The following is a 17,322-nucleotide window of genomic DNA, read 5'->3' as shown; positions in this document are numbered from 1 at the left end:
CTTCTGGTGCTATAAGTGTATCCCCGGAGTACTACATACTCAAAAAAAGTTGATTGTTTTTGTTCGAATGCACCCACATTCAAACTTGGCGCCCCCGCTCGACCAATCCCGGCGCAGAGATGGCGCTGCGGTTTATTTATTTTTTAATAAACAAGATTAATAAAAAAGGGAAAAATACAATCGGTAAAATGTTGTGATGGATGAAGAAAAGTACGAAAATAAAGGAACTGACGAAGCGGAGGAGCAGCGGGGTGTGTAACAAATGTGCGAATAAGTAGGATACTGGGAGTGTTGACAGCTGAAGAAATAAATAAAAATGAGTAAAGAAAATGTAGAAAATTTCGATTACAATAATGTTTTTGTGAAGACGGAGCAAACGAGCGATGTGGAGATCGAGTGCGAGGAGGAACACCCGGAGTATGACATCGTCAAGGTGGAAATCAAGAATGAAACGGAGGAATACAGTAGTATTCACTACGAAAGGTATTTTTTTGTTGGAGTGGAGTAGAGGGTTAGAGGGATTTGGGGGTGTGGGGGCGCCCGGAGGTGGTGGTTTGTGGATAAACGTGACAACAACAGAGCGAGAAAATCCGGACTATTTTCTCCAGATTTGTTTGTTTTGGTTTCGATAAGGGACTTGTTATGTTTATTGAATGTTAGATTAGATAGCGAGTGTTTGTAGTTTAGAATCCGAAGAATAATGAAAAAGACAACTAATTGTGTGATAAACGTATTTTTTTTATCTTTTTCATTTTATCTTAAATTGTTTTCGTTTGTGGTTTCTTTGGTTTGTCCGTCCTATTCGGGTCCTTTCTTTGCATTTTTCCCCCTCCAAGCGCGATCCGATTGGCCGCTGCGGTCGTTCAAAAAGCGCGCCGCCGCAGCGGCCAATCCCATTCGAGCGTTTGAATTTCCCGCGCCGCTCACAGTTCGCTCGTTTGCAGGTACTCTCCGCCCCCCGCCCCGCCCTCCCCCTTGCCTGTCGTGAAGCCCGAGCCGCCGGACCCCTCCAAGACCTTCACCTGCTCCGAGTGCTCCTTCCGTACCAAGTGGAAGAACAGTCTTCGGGGCCACATGAAGACCCACAGCGCCGCCGAGTTCGTCAAGCTGTACAAGTGCAAGCAGTGCTCCTACAAGACCAAGTGGAAGAACTACCTCGCTAAGCACGTGCGCATCCACAGCACTCCCGAGCTGCTCGACATGTACAAGTGCACCGAATGCAGCTTCCAGACCAAATGGAAGACGAGTCTGAAGATGCACCAGTCCATCCACTCGGTGAAGGACACCAATCTCAAAATCTACAAGTGCGGCAAGTGCACGTTCGAGAGCAACTGGAAGCAGTACCTCAATCGGCACCTCAAGAGTCACCTGCCCGAGAGTTTACAGAAGCACAAGTGCTCCGAGTGCAGCTTCCAGACCAAGTGGAAGCAGTACTTGAAGGAGCACATGAAGATTCATTCGGCGCCGCACACGGTGAAGACGTACACGTGTGCGGAGTGCCAGTTCGTGACGCGGTGGAAGCAGTACTTCAAGGAGCACGTGAAGAGGCACAGCAGTCCGAAGAAGGTGAGGGTGTGGAAGTGTTCGGCGTGCATCTTCGAGGCGGAGAGCAAGTACGTCCTGAAGAATCATCTGAAGAAGTGCCACGACATCACGGATAAGGTGGAGTACTACCAGTGTTCGGAGTGCGTGTTCAAGACCAAGTGGAAGCAGTACTTGAAGCGACACGTCAAGCTGCACGACTCGGATGCTTGCTACAAGTGTCCCGAGTGTCCATTCGAGACCAAGTGGAAGAATAGCTTGATCGGGCATCGAGCGGTCCACGGAGAGTCCAAAATCGTACCTTTGTACCAGTGCAATATCTGCACGTTCAAGACGAAGTGGAAGAATAGCTTGAACGGGCACATGTCAATACACAACCCGCCGGAGAACGTGAAGATGCACAAGTGTCCCGAGTGTCCCTTCGAGAGCCGGAGCAAGACCTATCTCAAGCGTCACGTCAAACTCCACAGCGGCGGCGACGACCTCGAGACCTACACCTGCCAGCAATGTCAATTCCAAACCAAGTGGAAGCAGTACTTCAAAGAACACGTCAAAAAGCACGACTCGCCCGATTTGATCCCGATTTACAAGTGCCCGGAGTGCGAGTTCGTCACCAAGTGGCGCCAGTACTTCAAAGAGCACGTCAAGAAGCACCAATCCCCGGAACTACTCAAGCAGTACTCGTGCGACGACTGCGAATTCACCACGACTTGGCGCCAGAGCTACCGCGAGCACGTCAAGCTCCACAGCAGCCCCGACAAAGTCTTCCGCTGCAAGAGCTGCAAGTTCAAAACGAAATGGAAGCAGTATTTTCGCGAACACGTCAAGAAGCACACCAACCCCGACTCGGTCAAAGTCTACAGGTGTACGATTTGTTCGTTCATCACGATATGGCGGCAGTATTTTAAAGAGCACGTGGAGCGGCATAACTCCACGCAGATTTACAAGTGTGCCAAATGCGAGTTCGAGGGCGAGTCGAGGTACTTCTTGACCAAACACATGCGCGAGATGCACTGCCAGGAGGAGGCGCAGACGTACAAGTGCGGCAAGTGCGGATTCACCACCAAGTGGAGAGAGAGTCTCAAGTCGCACCTGAGGGTCCACTCGAATTCGAAGAACGTGCGGATCTACAAGTGTTCAGTGTGTCTGTTCGACACCAAGTGGAAGAGCAGCTTCAACTCGCACATGAGGATGGTGCACAGCAAGCCCGAGGTGGTCAAGAGGTACAACACGAGGCAGAACAAGGAGGACGTAGATGCTCAAGAAGAGATTATATGAAATATAGATTTTATGGTATATATACATATATGCAGCTTTTAAGAATCTGTGTCTAGGTACATATCTTGCATTTGACAGTATATTGTTTTTAGACTTTATTGATATATTACGTACTGGTAGCGAGTAAAGAACAATGAGTACTGACGTAGTTTTTGTCCGGTGAACGGAGAATTGTTGCTGGCGGTTCCCCTCTTCCTCACACGAGCACATAAAAAACGACCGTCTGCGTAATGCTTTATTTCAACTTGTACATGGAAAACGTGGCACACCGCGGGCCGAATCGTACAAAAACCAAATGAAAGTGGTCTTGACGCGAAAAACTAATTTATTCGTACGTTTCAGTTGAAAAATTCGGTTCGAAGGTGTCCTACGTTTCGTTTAGTATGTTTTTGTTTTTTTTTTCAAGACAAGGCAATAATATCCATATCTGAACACAAACTTCAAGAACTTAGCTATTTACATTCATCCTTATGTACATACATTAAAAATACGAATTATATATCCTTTAAATCCCACGTAGACGGAAAAAATAAAAAACCGATAATACAATAGCTTGCAACATACAATTAAGCCAATAAAACAAAATAAATTAACCGTATGCACATCAGTCTTATCCGGAACTTGACTATAACTTGGAAGTCTCGAAGGCCGCCACCTTGACCTTGAGTTCGTTCCCGGCGTCCCCTTGCGCTTGTTTGTCCAACGTCTCGTTGGAGACTTCGATGATCGTCTTATCGTCGCCGCTCTTCCCGTCCTGGAAGAACTGGCTGCGCAAGATGGCCGCTTGAGACTTGCGAGGTTTGTCTTCGGCTGCCATATCAATATAGATACTGTCGTTGCTCAAAGTGTCCGAAACCCGGTCCGACCTCGCCAGACTCGGCTTCGTCGTTGTACATCTCGCCCTGAAGCTGCAGCTGCTGCCGATGCTCGTCTTCTCCGCCTGCGACGACGCGATGAAGCTGACGTTGTCGTCGAACCGCACGCGCTCCGAGGCGCAGTCCTCCGTCGTCACGCAGCTGCAGGAGTCGCTGCCGTTCGTCTGCAACAACGCCGGTCACATCGAGTGCATTGACGCGGCACCAGGTCGCGACTCACCTTGTAGTTCAGCATGGAGCCCGCCAGAGCCCTCGTGGAAGCCCCCCCGTCGTCCCCCGCCGACTCCGACAGGCTGCTGATGCTGAAGCGCTGCGCCGAGGCCAAGTCCGCCTGCACCTCCAACCTGTGGCTCGCCGGCCCCCCCACGCTCCCCGCCAACGCCACCGTGCTGGAAGACTCGCGGTCCATCTCGCGCAAGACCTGGCTGCCGCTCGCCAGCGACAGCGACGCCTCGTCAATGGAAGGGTTGGCCATCTTGGCGCTGACCGCGTCTATCGAGGAGGTATCGCCGGCGCGGTTCGTCACGATCGCCGAGTCGTCGGAAGACGAGGCGCCGCCGCAGCCGCCGCTCCGACAGAGCGACACCGGCACGACGCCGTAAACGTAAAACAGCAAAATCGGCACCCCGATCCCCACGGCCAGCCCGGCCAGGATCGGCGAGATCATCACCTGAAACAACAACAAAAATACATCCCGCTTCTGACGTTACATAATTACCCGAATCGTCGCCCCATCCCCCCGACAACGCAATCATCACGCACGCACATCCGGCCAATCAAACTTCCCACCACTCGTCCTCCGCCGATCGATCCCGCCCACGCCCTTGCCGCCGCCGCCGTCGCACAGCCGCCTTCGCTTCAGTCGCACCTCGACCATGCCATAGACGGCCGCGCCATGTCCGAGAGCGAAGAAGAGACGAGCAGCGCCGCCGACTGGCCCGTCACCGAAGAGTGGCTGCAGGCGGTGCTCCGACACCACCACAAGGACCTGGCCGACGCCGCCACCATCGCCGTCGTCGACTTCACGGTCAAGCCGGGCTGCGACGCCGGCGAGAGCGTCCTCAGCGACATCCTCGCCGTCGCCGTCAAGTACTGCGTGAAGGACGACACCGAAACGCACAACCTGAGCTTCATCATCAAGCTGCTGCCCCAGGACCCGTTCAGCAGGTTCTTCGTCACGGAGGCGCAGTTCGATCTGCGCGAGATCAAGTTCTACACGCAAGTAAGGGGCTTTTGATTTCTTGGGGACCTGGGGAACGGCCTCGTAGACGCGTACAATTTCATTTACGGTTAGAACGGGAATCGTGGTCACGGCACCAAAGCTCGATCTCGGAAACCACAAGGAGCAGAAGGGTGCGACCAGTGGCGTTAGATTAAGATTTTCAAGGGGAAAAAATGTCGTTTTAAAATTTGGCGCAAACACGACCTACAATTTCGGTTAAGAATCCTGGTCACGGCACCAAATGAACTCTATGTCGGAAACTATGAGGGGACCGGTGGCGCTAGATTCAGATTTTCAAGGGGAGAAAATGTCGTCAAGGGGTTTTCGGCGTAGGACTGACCGTTTAATAATTATTGTATAACTGTAATCGATCGGGTTAGTTTGAAAAATTCAAGCATAAATCGTCTTTCCTACTCACAAGAGACCCATTTTTAAAATTTGGCACAACCACGACCTACTATCACATACAATAAGAGTACTGGTCACGGCACCAACCGGCTATATCTTGGAAACTACGAGGAGTACAGGGGTGGGACCGGTGGTGTTAGATTCAGATTTTCAAGGGAAACTATGTCGTAAGTGGGGTTTTAGACTAGGACTGACGGTTTAGCAGTTAGAGATCCACTTTTTAGGAATACTGGTCACGGCACCAAACGGCCTCTATCTCGGAAATTACTAGGAATAGGGTGTCGTTACATTCCGATTTTAAACTACAAATGTTGTTTTGAGCGTTCCCGGCCAAAAGCGGCGTTTTAGTAGTTCCGAACAATCACAAAGCTATCTTTGATTGCCGCCGCGTGCTTGCAACCGGTCACGGTTTCCGCCGCCGCCGCCTAAATAATTGTCTCTATTCACTTGTATCGCCCCCGAATCACGCTTTGTTTTTCAGGTCGTCCCCGACTTGGAATCCTTCAAATCCCGCACCCTCCCGGCCGACGCCCCGTCGGACATCCGCCTGCCCATCCCCAAGTGCTACTACGCCCACTACTCCGCTGGAAGCACCGACCCGCCGGAACCGAGCCCTCCCGAATCCGTCCTCGTCCTCGAGAACATCAAACCTTCTGGTTACACCAGCGCCGACTTCTCGCGCGGCCTCACCCTCCGCCAGACCACGGCCGCCGTCGATGCCATCGCGCGGATACACGGCCTCAGCTTGGCGCTGAAGATCAAGGAGGGTAAACCTCTCGAGGAGCGCTACCCGTTCCTGTTTCAGACCACGCGCGCCTCCGACTCGTACCAGCAGCTAGTCGAGCGCGGGTTGCCGCAGCTGTCGCAGTTCCTGGAGCGGCGGCCGGGCTTGGAGGACGTGCTCGCGTCGCTCAACGAGCTGCGCCCGCACACCAAAGACATCATCGAGAACTTGCTGGCGCCCGAGGAACCGATGGCGCTCATCACGCACACGGACTTCTGGTGCAACAACCTCATGTTCCGCGAGGACGAAACGTCGAGCACTTGCGCGATCTTGGATTGGCAGATGGTGACGTACAGTCGGGCTACGAATGATTTGGCGTTGTTGCTGATCAGCTCGGTCCCGGCGGAGCTGCGCCGTCTGCATACCGAGAAGCTGCTGGACGTGTATTGGAACAACCTGACCGACACGTGCCGATGTTTGGGGTTGGACGTCGACGAAGAGCTGGGCTACAACAGGAAGCTTCTGTCCGAGGACTACCAGCGTTCGCAGCTGCTGGCGCTGCTGCTCTGCATCGGTTCGGTGGACCTGGCGCTCGGGAACGCTCAAATGGAGGAGCGCCTTTTGGCCCTCCTCAAAGACTTACACGACGAAGGTCTGCTCAACGCCGACGTAGCGAGGAAATAACGCGCGCTTCGACAAATTTATGCTTCGAGATGGGTTCCGTGCCAATTTTTTTGATTAGTGTTTTTTAGGTTCTTCCGTACACGTTTGTATCAATTATAGGATTAAGGAGAGGTTTGTGGCCGACAAGGTTTGTGTATTTTGTATTGCTGTGCGACTTTTTGGTCTCTACGGTGGAAAATGTCTGCTTTGAAAATTTCAAATAAAGTATTTAAATAAGGACGGCTTTGTGTTGCGACCAAAACATATTCATCGTCGGTGTTTTCGCGACGGACAAACAACCCCCACCTTCGGATCGCCACGATAAAATCGTTAACGCGTGTTGTTTTCGGGTCGAATTACACGTTTTGAGCGCTTTCACGCAAGGCGAACCTGACGCATCTGTTGATTTATTCACGTCCACATTCATCATCCGTCTTTCATATAATACCACAAGAAAGAAGCCTCCTCATTTATTTAAAACAACGCCGTCCGACGATAAAGGAAGCTACAAAGTACAAAAACTAAGATCGATAGGTCGCTCCGTCAAAAAAAAAAAAAACCGAATGAAATTTTAAACACCTACGAACGTGACACACATCCGTATTAAACTTAATTCAATCAAGTCGGAGTGCTCTTAATCGATATTAAAGTCAAATGATATCCCCAGACGCGTCGGTGCGTCATACATAGTAAAAATTCAATTCCGATGATTAAATTCATTTCCAGGATAAAATAAAATCGATCCGTCGACGAATTACGCACCTGAAATTAACGCGACCGTCACAATACTCCCCGCCGAAATGTAAAAACGCACCCCCGAATCCGCCGGGAGTTAGCGGATTACGTATCTCGCATCCCTTTAGGTCGAATTTGCAACTTTTCGCCGCTAATCCCGGCTCTAATTCTGCATTATCTCCATGTAAAACTACGACCCTCTTTCCGAACAAGCAGTAGGTCAAGATCCACTCTTTGTCTTCCTGAATCACCTCGTGTGCCGTATGTGTGGATCGATAAAGCCTACCGCCGTGTCGGAAGTTAGTTTGGAGTGCCTTCTTCTGGCAGACGGAAAACACGTTGCGTCGCCAAAAAAAAGCGGGGTCGGGGGACGGCGAAATAATCGAACGTTGTTTACTTACCGAAGCGATTACGCCTCCGACGATCGCGGCGTTCCTCTTGTGCTTGTTCGCCGTTTTGTATCTGGTGTATAATTTCCTGCCTACCCACACTGGGATACCTGATCGGGGAGAAAATCAGAAACGCGGATCGAAAAAGGGGATCGGCTTACCGATTATCATTGCAGGAACTGTGATACCGGCGACTAGAGCGATGCCTACGGGGGCGCCGACGAGGGTGCCCAACTGCCAGAGGATCTTCTTCTTGCGGGACCAGGGCTTCTTCCCCCAGAACGTGCACCCAGAGGGACTGTGGAACGACCAGTATTAGCACAAAAAAAAAGAATCGTTACCAATATCCCGCGTACCGAGTGTCTGCGCTCGTAACAATCAAATGGTGTTTTATTTTCGGATAAATTTAAAGAAATCTGGTGTTTTGTTGCTGGATGAACTTGAAAAAATCTTGGGTGCCACAGTGTTTTTTTTTTATTCGGGAGACTCTTGGATACCCATGATATATTAATACGCCATATATAAGAGCCCATGGAGATTTTTTTTGTAAATTATTTAAAACAATTTTGGGAGACTTTGACGTTGTATTTTTAAAAAATTGTGACCTGACCTATTTCTGAGTTAATTTTGGGATTTTAAGATCCATCTTTCTTTCGGGGCAAATAAAATGGATCGATGAAAAGCAGGCGGGCTGAGTGGGCGGGGTTAATTAGTCTTAACACATACTAACCCCGCCCACCCACCCTTCCTTTTCTTACAGGCTATGATATGTGCCAAAATCACTCTTATCGTGGCAGGTACTAGCCCCGCCCACCCACCCTCTCTTTTCATAGAGAGTATGTCATTTGCCAAAATCAGTTTTATCGTAGCAAGTACTGATGCCTAACTTTTACAAAAAATGATTAAAATTTGGAAACATTACGAGTTTACTTCTATGCACAATGCAGGAATTTTGAACATCTTGTCTAGTGTTTAGTTGGTTATGCTTTAATGCATTTTTAATTAAAGTAAAAAAAAAGTGAAGCTTAGACAAGGAGCACAATGAGCACGTTTCAAGTTTATTATAATAAAGAATATCCCTGAAGATATTTTTGTGAAGGTAAATTGTTAGAGCCTCTGGCGGGGACCTGTTTCACCCCTCCCCACCCGTAAGGGTGGGAGCCAGAGCCACCCCCACCTTGGAACACAGGGTAGCATTCATTCTTAATTCTTAACTCATTCATACACATTCAATTCACAATTCTCAATTCGTAACTAACATTCAACTATCTCGACCGCACGGTCATATACTATTCCATTCTTATTATTCTTATTTATCTAACACTTGTCACTAGCAATATACATTTATCTTACTGTTCGCTGGTCTTTATTCAATTATACAAACTTCGACATAAATTAAACAAAAGAAAAACTAAAGCGGGCACAGCGACCACGTTCAGGTTTTACTGTAGTAAAAATGTCTCGTGGATGCTAATGGGAAAGTAAATTTTAGTACAAAAGTGTACGTTTTACTGTAATAAAAAATGGTTCGAAAGTTGTTTCGACAGGACTTCCCTCGCACTCAAAGTAAATGAAATATATCCAGCATTTTAGAGTTGAGTTTTTACATTACAGAAGAAAATAGAGGGTGGGTGGGCGTAGGTAGTATTTGTTAAAATAAAATTGATTTTGGTAAATGACTGAACAATGTTAAGAGTAATCACTGGTATGAAGAGGGGGTGGGTGGGTGGGCCTATTGCTTGCTCATAAAAAATTCTGAATGAAAAAGTTAAAATTAGCCCCGCCCACCCACCCGTTCTCTCATTTTTTGTCCCTTCAGAAGTAAAAAATAAATGTTATAGCAAATAAATAGTACAACAAAAGTTACATATCGTTCAACCCGCCCTCAATTTTAGTGATTTGTCTAGCCCGAATAAAAGGTGGATCTCAATTGAAGAGAGATAAAATCGTTATATTGAAAACAGTGTGTGTGGGCGGGGCTAGTATCTGCTAAGATAAGATTGATTTTGGTAAACGACATATCCTCTAAGAAAATAAAGGGTGGGTGGGAGGGCCTACTACTTGCTAAGATAAGACTGATTGTGGCAAAAAATATACCCTCTAAGAAAATAGAGGGCGGGTGGGCGGGGCTACTACTTGTACAGATAAGATTCATTGGTAAATGACTGAACAATATTAAGAGTAATCACTGGAATGAGGGGGTCGGTGGGCGGGACTATTACTTGCTTATAAAAGGTTCTGTAGGAAAAGCTAACCTTAGCCCCGCCCACCCACCCGTTCTCATTTTTTTTATTATAGATATATTTTGATTAACAATTTACCATACTTACAACAACTTTAAAACGTCTGCAAGATTTCAAAGTATTCAGTCTTGTAAGTCTTGATTTAATCAATAAAATAAATTGACTCAGACATTGACTTTTTTCAGACACCCTGTATAAGCAAATCTAAAAAATATTAATGCAGTGATAAATCACTCATCATATTTTGCACATTTAAAATAGGATTTATTCAGCAATATTTTGAGGTGACGTCATCATTTCTTTAGTGGGGGATGATACTTACACTCAGGAAGTAAAACCTACGATTTGGAAAGCGAGTGCAGCGAGCACATTCAAGTTTTACTGTAGTTAAAAATGTTGGTAGATACCTTCGAGAAGTTAATAAAGTTAAAAAAATGTGGAGCTATGAAAGCGAGCGCAGCGAGAATGTTTAGGTTTTACTGTATTAAAAAATATATATCTCCGAAGTTGTTCCTGTAAAGTTAAATTGAATAAAAGAAACCTAAGGTTTGAAAAGCGAGTGCAGCGAGCACATTCAGGTTTTACTGAATACAGTATATTTTCGGAGATATTTTTAATAAAAAATATCTCCGAAAATATACTTGTGAAGCTAAATTGAGTAAAAAAACCAAAGGTTTGGAAAGCGAGCGCAGTGAGCACGTTCAGGTTTTACTGTATTAAAAAATATCTCCCTAAGTTATCCCTGTGAAGGTAAATTGAACAAAAAAAAATTTTACGTTTGGAAAGCGAGTTCAGCGAGCACATTCAGGTTATATTTAATAAAAAATATTTCCGAAAATAACCTTGTCAAAGTAAATTGAATAAAAGGAAAACTAACGTTTGGAAAGCGAGCGCAGCGAGCATGTTCAGGATTTACTGTATTAAAAAAAAAAAAACCGAAGTTGTCCTTGTGAAGGTAAATTAAATAAAAAAAAACCTAAGGTTTGAAAAGCGAGTGCAGCGAACACATTCAGGTTTTACTGTATTAAAAAATATCTCCGCAATTCTATTTGTGAAGCTAAATTGAATAAAAAAACCAAAGGTTTGGAAAGCGAGTGCAGCGAACACGTTCAGATTTTACTGTATTAAAAAATATCTCCCTAAGTTATCTCTGTGAAGGTAAATTGAACAAAAAAAATTAAGTTTGGAAAGCGAGTTCAGCGAGCACATTTAGGTTATATTTAATAAAAAATATTTCCGAAAATAACCTTGACAAAGTAAATTGAACAAAAAGAAAACTAACGTTTGGAAAGCGAGCGCAGCGAGCACGTTCAGGATTTACTGTATTAAAAAAAAATCCGAAGTTGTCCTTGTGAAGGTAAATTAAATAAAAAAGACCTAAGGTTTGAAAAGCGAGTGCAGCGAGTACATTCAGGTTTTACTGGATTAAAAAATATCTCCGAAATTCTACTTGTGAAGCTAAATTGAGTAAAAAAACCGAAGGTTTGGAAAGCGAGTGCAGCGAACACGTTCAGATTTTACTGTATTAAAAAATATCTCCCTAAGTTATCTCTGTGAAGGTAAATTGAACAAAAAAAAATTAAGTTTGGAAAGCGAGTTCAGCGAGCACATTTAGGTTATATTTAATAAAAAATATTTCCGAAAATAACCTTGACAAAGTAAATTGAACAAAAAGAAAACTAACGTTTGGAAAGCGAGCGCAGCGAGCACGTTCAGGATTTACTGTATTAAAAAAAATTCCGAAGTTGTCCTTGTGAAGGTAAATTAAATAAAAAAGACCTAAGGTTTGAAAAGCGAGTGCAGCGAGTACATTCAGGTTTTACTGGATTAAAAAATATCTCCGAAATTCTACTTGTGAAGCTAAATTGAGTAAAAAAACCAAAGGTTTGGTTGGAAAGCGAGTGCAGCGAGCACGTTCAGGTTTTACTGTATTAAAAAATATCTCCCTAAGTTATCCCTGTGAAGGTACATTGAACAAAAAAAAAATTAAGTTTGGAAAGCGAGTTCAGCGAGTACATTCAGGTTATATTTAATAAAAAATATCTCCGAAAATAACCTTGTCCAAATAAAATGAACAAAAGGAAAACTAACGTTTGGAAAGCGAGCGCAGCGAGCACGTTCAGGATTTACTGTATTAAAAAAAAAAATTCCGAAGTTGTCCTTGTGAAGTTAAATTAAATAAAAGAAACCGAAGGTTTGAAAAGCGAGTGCAGCGAGCACGTTCAGGTTTTACTGTATATCTCAGAAATTCTACTTGTGAAGCTAAATTGAATAAAAAAACCTAAGGTTTGAAAAGCGAGTGCAGCGAGCACGTTCAGGTTTTACTGTGTATCTCAGAAATTCTACTTGTGAAGCTAAATTGAGTAAAAAAAACCTAAGGTTTGAAAGCGAGTGCAGCGAGCACGTTAAGGTTTTACTATATTAAAAAATATCTCCCTAAGTTATCCCTATGAAAGTAAATGGAACAAAAAAAATGTAAGTTTTGAAAGCGAGTTCAGCGAGCACATTCAGGTTTTACTGTATTAAAAAATATCTCCGAAATTCTACTTGTGAAGCTAAATTGAATAAAAAAACCAAACGTTTGGAAAGCGAGTGCAGCGAGCACGATCAGGTTTTACTGTATTAAAAAATATCTCCGAAATTCTACTTGTGAAGCTAAATTGAATAAAAAAACCCAAAGGTTTGAAAAGCGAGTGCAGCGAGCACGTTCAGGTTTTACTATATTAAAAAATATCTCCCTAAGTTATCCCTGTGAAGGTAAATTGAACAAAAAAAAAATTAAGTTTGGAAAGCGAGTTCAGCGAGTACATTCAGGTTATATTTAATAAAAAATATCTCCGAAAATAACCTTGTCAAAATAAAATGAACAAAAGGAAAACTAACGTTTGGAAAGCGAGCGCAGCGAGCACGTTCAGGATTTACTGTATTAAAAAAAAAATTCCGAAGTTGTCCTTGTGAAGTTAAATTAAATAAAAGAAACCGAAGGTTTGAAAAGCGAGTGCAGCGAGCACGTTCAGGTTTTACTGTATATCTCAGAAATTCTACTTGTGAAGCTAAATTGAATAAAAAAACCTAAGGTTTGAAAAGCGAGTGCAGCGAGCACGTTCAGGTTTTACTGTATATCTCAGAAATTCTACTTGTGAAGCTAAATTGAGTAAAAAAACCTAAGGTTTGAAAGCGAGTGCAGCGAGCACGTAAAGGTTTTACTATATTAAAAAATATCTCCCTAAGTTATCCCTATGAAAGTAAATGGAACAAAAAAAATTTAAGTTTGGAAAGCGAGTTCAGCGAGCACATTCAGGTTTTACTGTATTAAAAAATATCTTCGAAATTCTACTTGTGAAGCTAAATTGAATAAAAAAAACCAAAGGTTTGGAAAGAGAGTGCAGCGAGCACGTTCAGGTTTTACTGTATTAAAAAATATCTCCGAAATTCTACTTGTGAAGCTAAATTGAATAAAAAAGCCAAAGGTTTGGAAAGCGAGTGCAGCGAGCACGTTCAGGTTTTACTGTATTAAAAAATATCTCCGAAATTCTACTTGTGAAGCTAAATTGAATAAAAAAAAACAAAGGTTTGGAAAGAGAGTGCAGCGAGCACGTTCAGGTTTTACTATATTAAAAAATATCTCCCTAAGTTATCCCTGTGAAGGTAAATTGAATAAAAAAAAATTAAGTTTGGAAAGCGAGTTCAGCGAGCACATTTAGGTTATATTTAATAAAAAATATCTCCGAAAATAACCTTGTCAAAATAAATTGAACAAAAGGAAAACTAACGTTTGGAAAGCGAGCGCAGCGAGCACGTTCAGGATTTACTGTATTAAAAAAAAATTTCCGAAGTTGTCCTTGTGAAGTTAAATTAAATAAAAGAAACCTAAGGTTTGAAAAGCGAGTGCAGCGAGCACGTTCAGGTTTTACTGTATATCTCAGAAATTCTACTTGTGAAGCTAAATTGAGTAAAAAAAACCTAAGGTTTGAAAGCGAGTGCAGCGAGCACGTTAAGGTTTTACTATATTAAAAAATATCTCCCCAAGTTATCCCTATGAAAGTAAATGGAACAAAACAAATTTAAGTTTGGAAAGCGAGTTCAGCGAGCACATTCAGGTTTTACTGTATTAAAAAATATCTCCGAAATTCTACTTGTGAAGCTAAATTGAATAAAAAAGCCAAAGGTTTGGAAAGCGAGTGCAGCGAGCACGTGCAGGTTTTACTATATTAAAAAATATCTCCCTGAGTTATCCCTGTGAAGGTAAATTGAACAAAAAAAAAAAAAGAAAATTAAGTTTGGAAAGCGAGTTCAGCGAGCATATTCAGGTTATATTTAATAAAAAATATCTCGGAAAATTACTTTGTCAAAGTAAATTGAACAAAAGGAAAACTAACGTTTGGAAAGCGAGCGCAGCGAGCACGTACAGGATTTACTGTATTTAAAAAAAAAATCCGAAGTTGTCCTTGTGAAGGTAAATTAAATAAAAAAAAAACCCAAGGTTTGAAAATCGAGCGCAGCGAGCACGTTCAGGTTTTATTGTAGTACAAAAAGATCCCGTAGGTCTCCCGGGAAGGTAAATTAAGTAAAAAAGTGAAGGGTAGAACTTGCCCCGCACCTAAAGTACAGTGAAACAATATCCAACATTTTTGCAAGGACACGTATATCAACTTGGATTGGTGCAATGTAATACAGTGGACGCCGCTTAATGTGATCACTTCGGGACTCAGACAAATTGATCACACTAACCGACTGATAATAATAAGCCAAAACCACTATCAAAGACAGTAAAACTTGAAACCAAGCAAAATCATGAACAAGACAGTGTTTATTATGCTGGTAGATGAAGGTACATAAACATTAGAATTTATTTTAAACTTTGGTTATCATTCTGAGAAAGGAACCCCCGATTTCCTTTGGTTGTTTTAGAAGTTTGTTAAGAAAGGGCCGAGATTTTTTCTCTGATAAGCTGAAATCTCGTCGTTTCGACGTGATCATTTTTACTTAAGTACTACTCAAATTTAAAACAGCAAAAATTCGTTCATTCAAAAGACGAAAACGCACTGATTACTAAAGTCTGTCACTGATTGTGGTTGTATAAAGTGAGTAGTATAAGCGAATGCAGCTTTTGCGAGCAATGAATGTTCATTAAAACACAATACTAGTTTCGGTCGTCACGGTTTTCCAAAAAAGCAATTCCCGCTTGTATAAAAATTGCGAGATTGATCACAATAAGCGAAATATTGATCACAATAAACGGAAAAACTGTAATGCATTGGTATTGCATGGGACCGTTCCAAGCCATTTTGATCACACTAAGCGGTTGATAACATTAACCGTGATCATATTAAGCGGCGTCTATTGTACTAAAAATAACAGTATTGTATTCCCAAAATTTTCTGGGAAAATCTGGACTTAATCAACAAAATAAATTGACACATTCATAATTGTTTTTGAACCAAATGTGTAAACAAATGAAAAAAATACGAATGCAATGATAAATTACAAGTAAAAACTCATCATAGTTTCCCCGAGGATATGTCATTTGCCAAAACCAGTCTTATCTTACCAAGTACTAACCCCGCCCACCCACCCCTTATTTTCTCAGAGGATATGTCACTTGCCAAAATCAGTCTTATCTTACCAACTACTACTACAGGGTCCAAATGAGATTCGCACGTCAAAATTTTGAAATGACGTCATCAATTTCTTGGAGATAAGTGAACTCAATTTTGTTAATACTTTATAATCGCTAAATCGAAGTTAAGTGGCCTACTATAAAATTTAGATAAACCGTACATTTTGATTAAGATAACTTTATATATATTTTTTTAAATAAGCTCTATATATGTATTATGAAATCTCAGATAGATCACCTGCATGATTAAAGTGCACTGATTTGATTGAGATAACATTTCGACGTCACGCTTTTGTGAAGACATTCCATAAATTTTGAGGTGTACAATGTGACACTTCTTCTAAGGTGTGTTAAAGAAAAGCCTTCATTCAAAACACAAACACGAAGTGTAATTTTTACGCAGCGCTTTGTCACTTTCAGTACAATCGTAAAAGTGCCCCAAAACTTTCACGGTAATCAGTCCAATTACGTAAACAGACCGACGGAAACGGAAGACCAACTTTCGCATTCCACTCGCGGAATATATAAAAAAATCCACCCACATATAAATTGTTTGTTTACTACAACAACCTTGAAGGCCTCGTTTCCCATTCCCCGATCACTTAATGTCAAACTATGCATCTAAAAATACCCCCTTTCCAAAAACGCCAATTTCCGCAACACAAACCTGGAAAACTCAACCTCCCCCACCTGAGATAATGAAGGTCGCTGATCTCCTTCATGCACAGCCAACAGAATTCCGCTCCGCACACGGCGCACATCATGTGATTGCACGATCCGTCGTCCATCTTCACGATCAGGACCTGGCACCTCGGGCACGGCTTGATGTCGTCCCCTGCGAAAGCAACATCACCACCGACTCAACACCCCTTTGCGAACTCACGATGCTGCGAATCCTGGCTGTACGTGATCGACGACGACCTGATATTCGGCGAACGCTGCGCCCTCGCCGAGTCGCACGTCTGGTTGGGGTGCCACTCGGCCTTGCAATGGTAACAGAAGTACGAGTCGCAGCCTGGACGCAAGCACTTCAGCTTGGGGCAGCTGGCGCACTCGCTGGCTATCACAGCAAAACTGCAACGGAAAGTGATCACTTAGAGGAACGAGGCTGGAACGAGGGAGCTTACCCGCAGTCCGGGGCCGGACACCATCTCGTGTCCGGCTCGACCGCCAAAACTCTCCTCACCATGAAGTCTTCGTACTTCTCGAAGAGCGCGGCGTCGTCGATGATACTGCGGATTTCTACAATACTTCCAATGAAAAAAAGGATAGTAAGAAGACGAAAAAGGTACCGTTTGGGTGCATCGGCTCGGAGCACTCCGGGCAAGATATGCATACTCGAGATTCGGTGATTTCCACGCGGAGGTACTGCTGGAGGCAGGGGACGCAGGCGCGGTGGCCGCACCCCGCCAGCTCCCAGAACTCCTCGGCGGTGAGTTCGGCGAAGCACAGGGGGCACTCCATGGAGAGGGCGACCTCGCCGCTCTGAAACGACCACAAAAAAATTAACAAAAAAAGGGACTGTTTACCCATACATGCTCGGAACCGACTAATAATAACCCGAGTCGAAACTTAAAAGTCGCCCGTTATGCATAGATAAGCTCCGGAAAGGTTGCTAGGTGT

General features: G+C 43.8%; 3 protein-coding genes across 3 annotated transcripts in view; 2 read left to right on the top strand and 1 right to left on the bottom strand.

Annotated features, from left to right (window-relative positions):
- Nucleotides 1–141: 141 nt before the first annotated feature.
- Nucleotides 142–2,964, top strand: LOC135125338 (zinc finger protein 208-like). The gene is made up of 2 exons (XM_064050838.1): nt 142–483; nt 945–2,964. Exons 1-2 carry the CDS (start codon nt 317–319, stop codon nt 2,818–2,820), a joined length of 2,043 nt encoding a protein of 680 aa, XP_063906908.1. The 5' UTR covers nt 142–316; the 3' UTR covers nt 2,821–2,964.
- Nucleotides 2,965–3,042: 78 nt separating this feature from the next.
- Nucleotides 3,043–17,322, bottom strand: part of LOC135125339 (E3 ubiquitin-protein ligase RNF19A-like) — a 33,008-nt gene continuing 18,728 nt past the window's right edge. Inside the window, exons 4-11 of the mRNA XM_064050839.1 lie at nt 16,992–17,184; nt 16,827–16,941; nt 16,583–16,773; nt 16,390–16,534; nt 7,998–8,134; nt 7,849–7,946; nt 3,916–4,365; nt 3,043–3,859 (exon numbers count right to left, since the gene is read on the bottom strand). Of these exons, the coding sequence (XP_063906909.1) occupies nt 3,446–3,859; nt 3,916–4,365; nt 7,849–7,946; nt 7,998–8,134; nt 16,390–16,534; nt 16,583–16,773; nt 16,827–16,941; nt 16,992–17,184 (1,743 nt within the window). The 3' untranslated portion in view covers nt 3,043–3,445. The remainder of the gene's footprint in view (nt 3,860–3,915; nt 4,366–7,848; nt 7,947–7,997; nt 8,135–16,389; nt 16,535–16,582; nt 16,774–16,826; nt 16,942–16,991; nt 17,185–17,322) is intronic.
- On the top strand, nt 4,418–6,949 carry LOC135125342 (uncharacterized). Its single transcript, XM_064050842.1, has 2 exons — nt 4,418–4,917; nt 5,807–6,949. Exons 1-2 carry the CDS (start codon nt 4,591–4,593, stop codon nt 6,731–6,733), a joined length of 1,254 nt encoding a protein of 417 aa, XP_063906912.1. The 5' UTR covers nt 4,418–4,590; the 3' UTR covers nt 6,734–6,949.

The sequence above is a fragment of the Zophobas morio genome, unplaced genomic scaffold, assembly GCF_036711695.1.
Source record: "Zophobas morio isolate AGI-343-1 ecotype UQ-CSIRO unplaced genomic scaffold, CSIRO_AGI_Zmor_V1 ptg000008l, whole genome shotgun sequence".
Classification (NCBI taxonomy): Eukaryota; Metazoa; Arthropoda; class Insecta; order Coleoptera; family Tenebrionidae; genus Zophobas; species Zophobas morio.
Note: the sequence above shows the minus strand (reverse complement) of the source record. Positions and strands in the feature narration are given on the sequence as shown.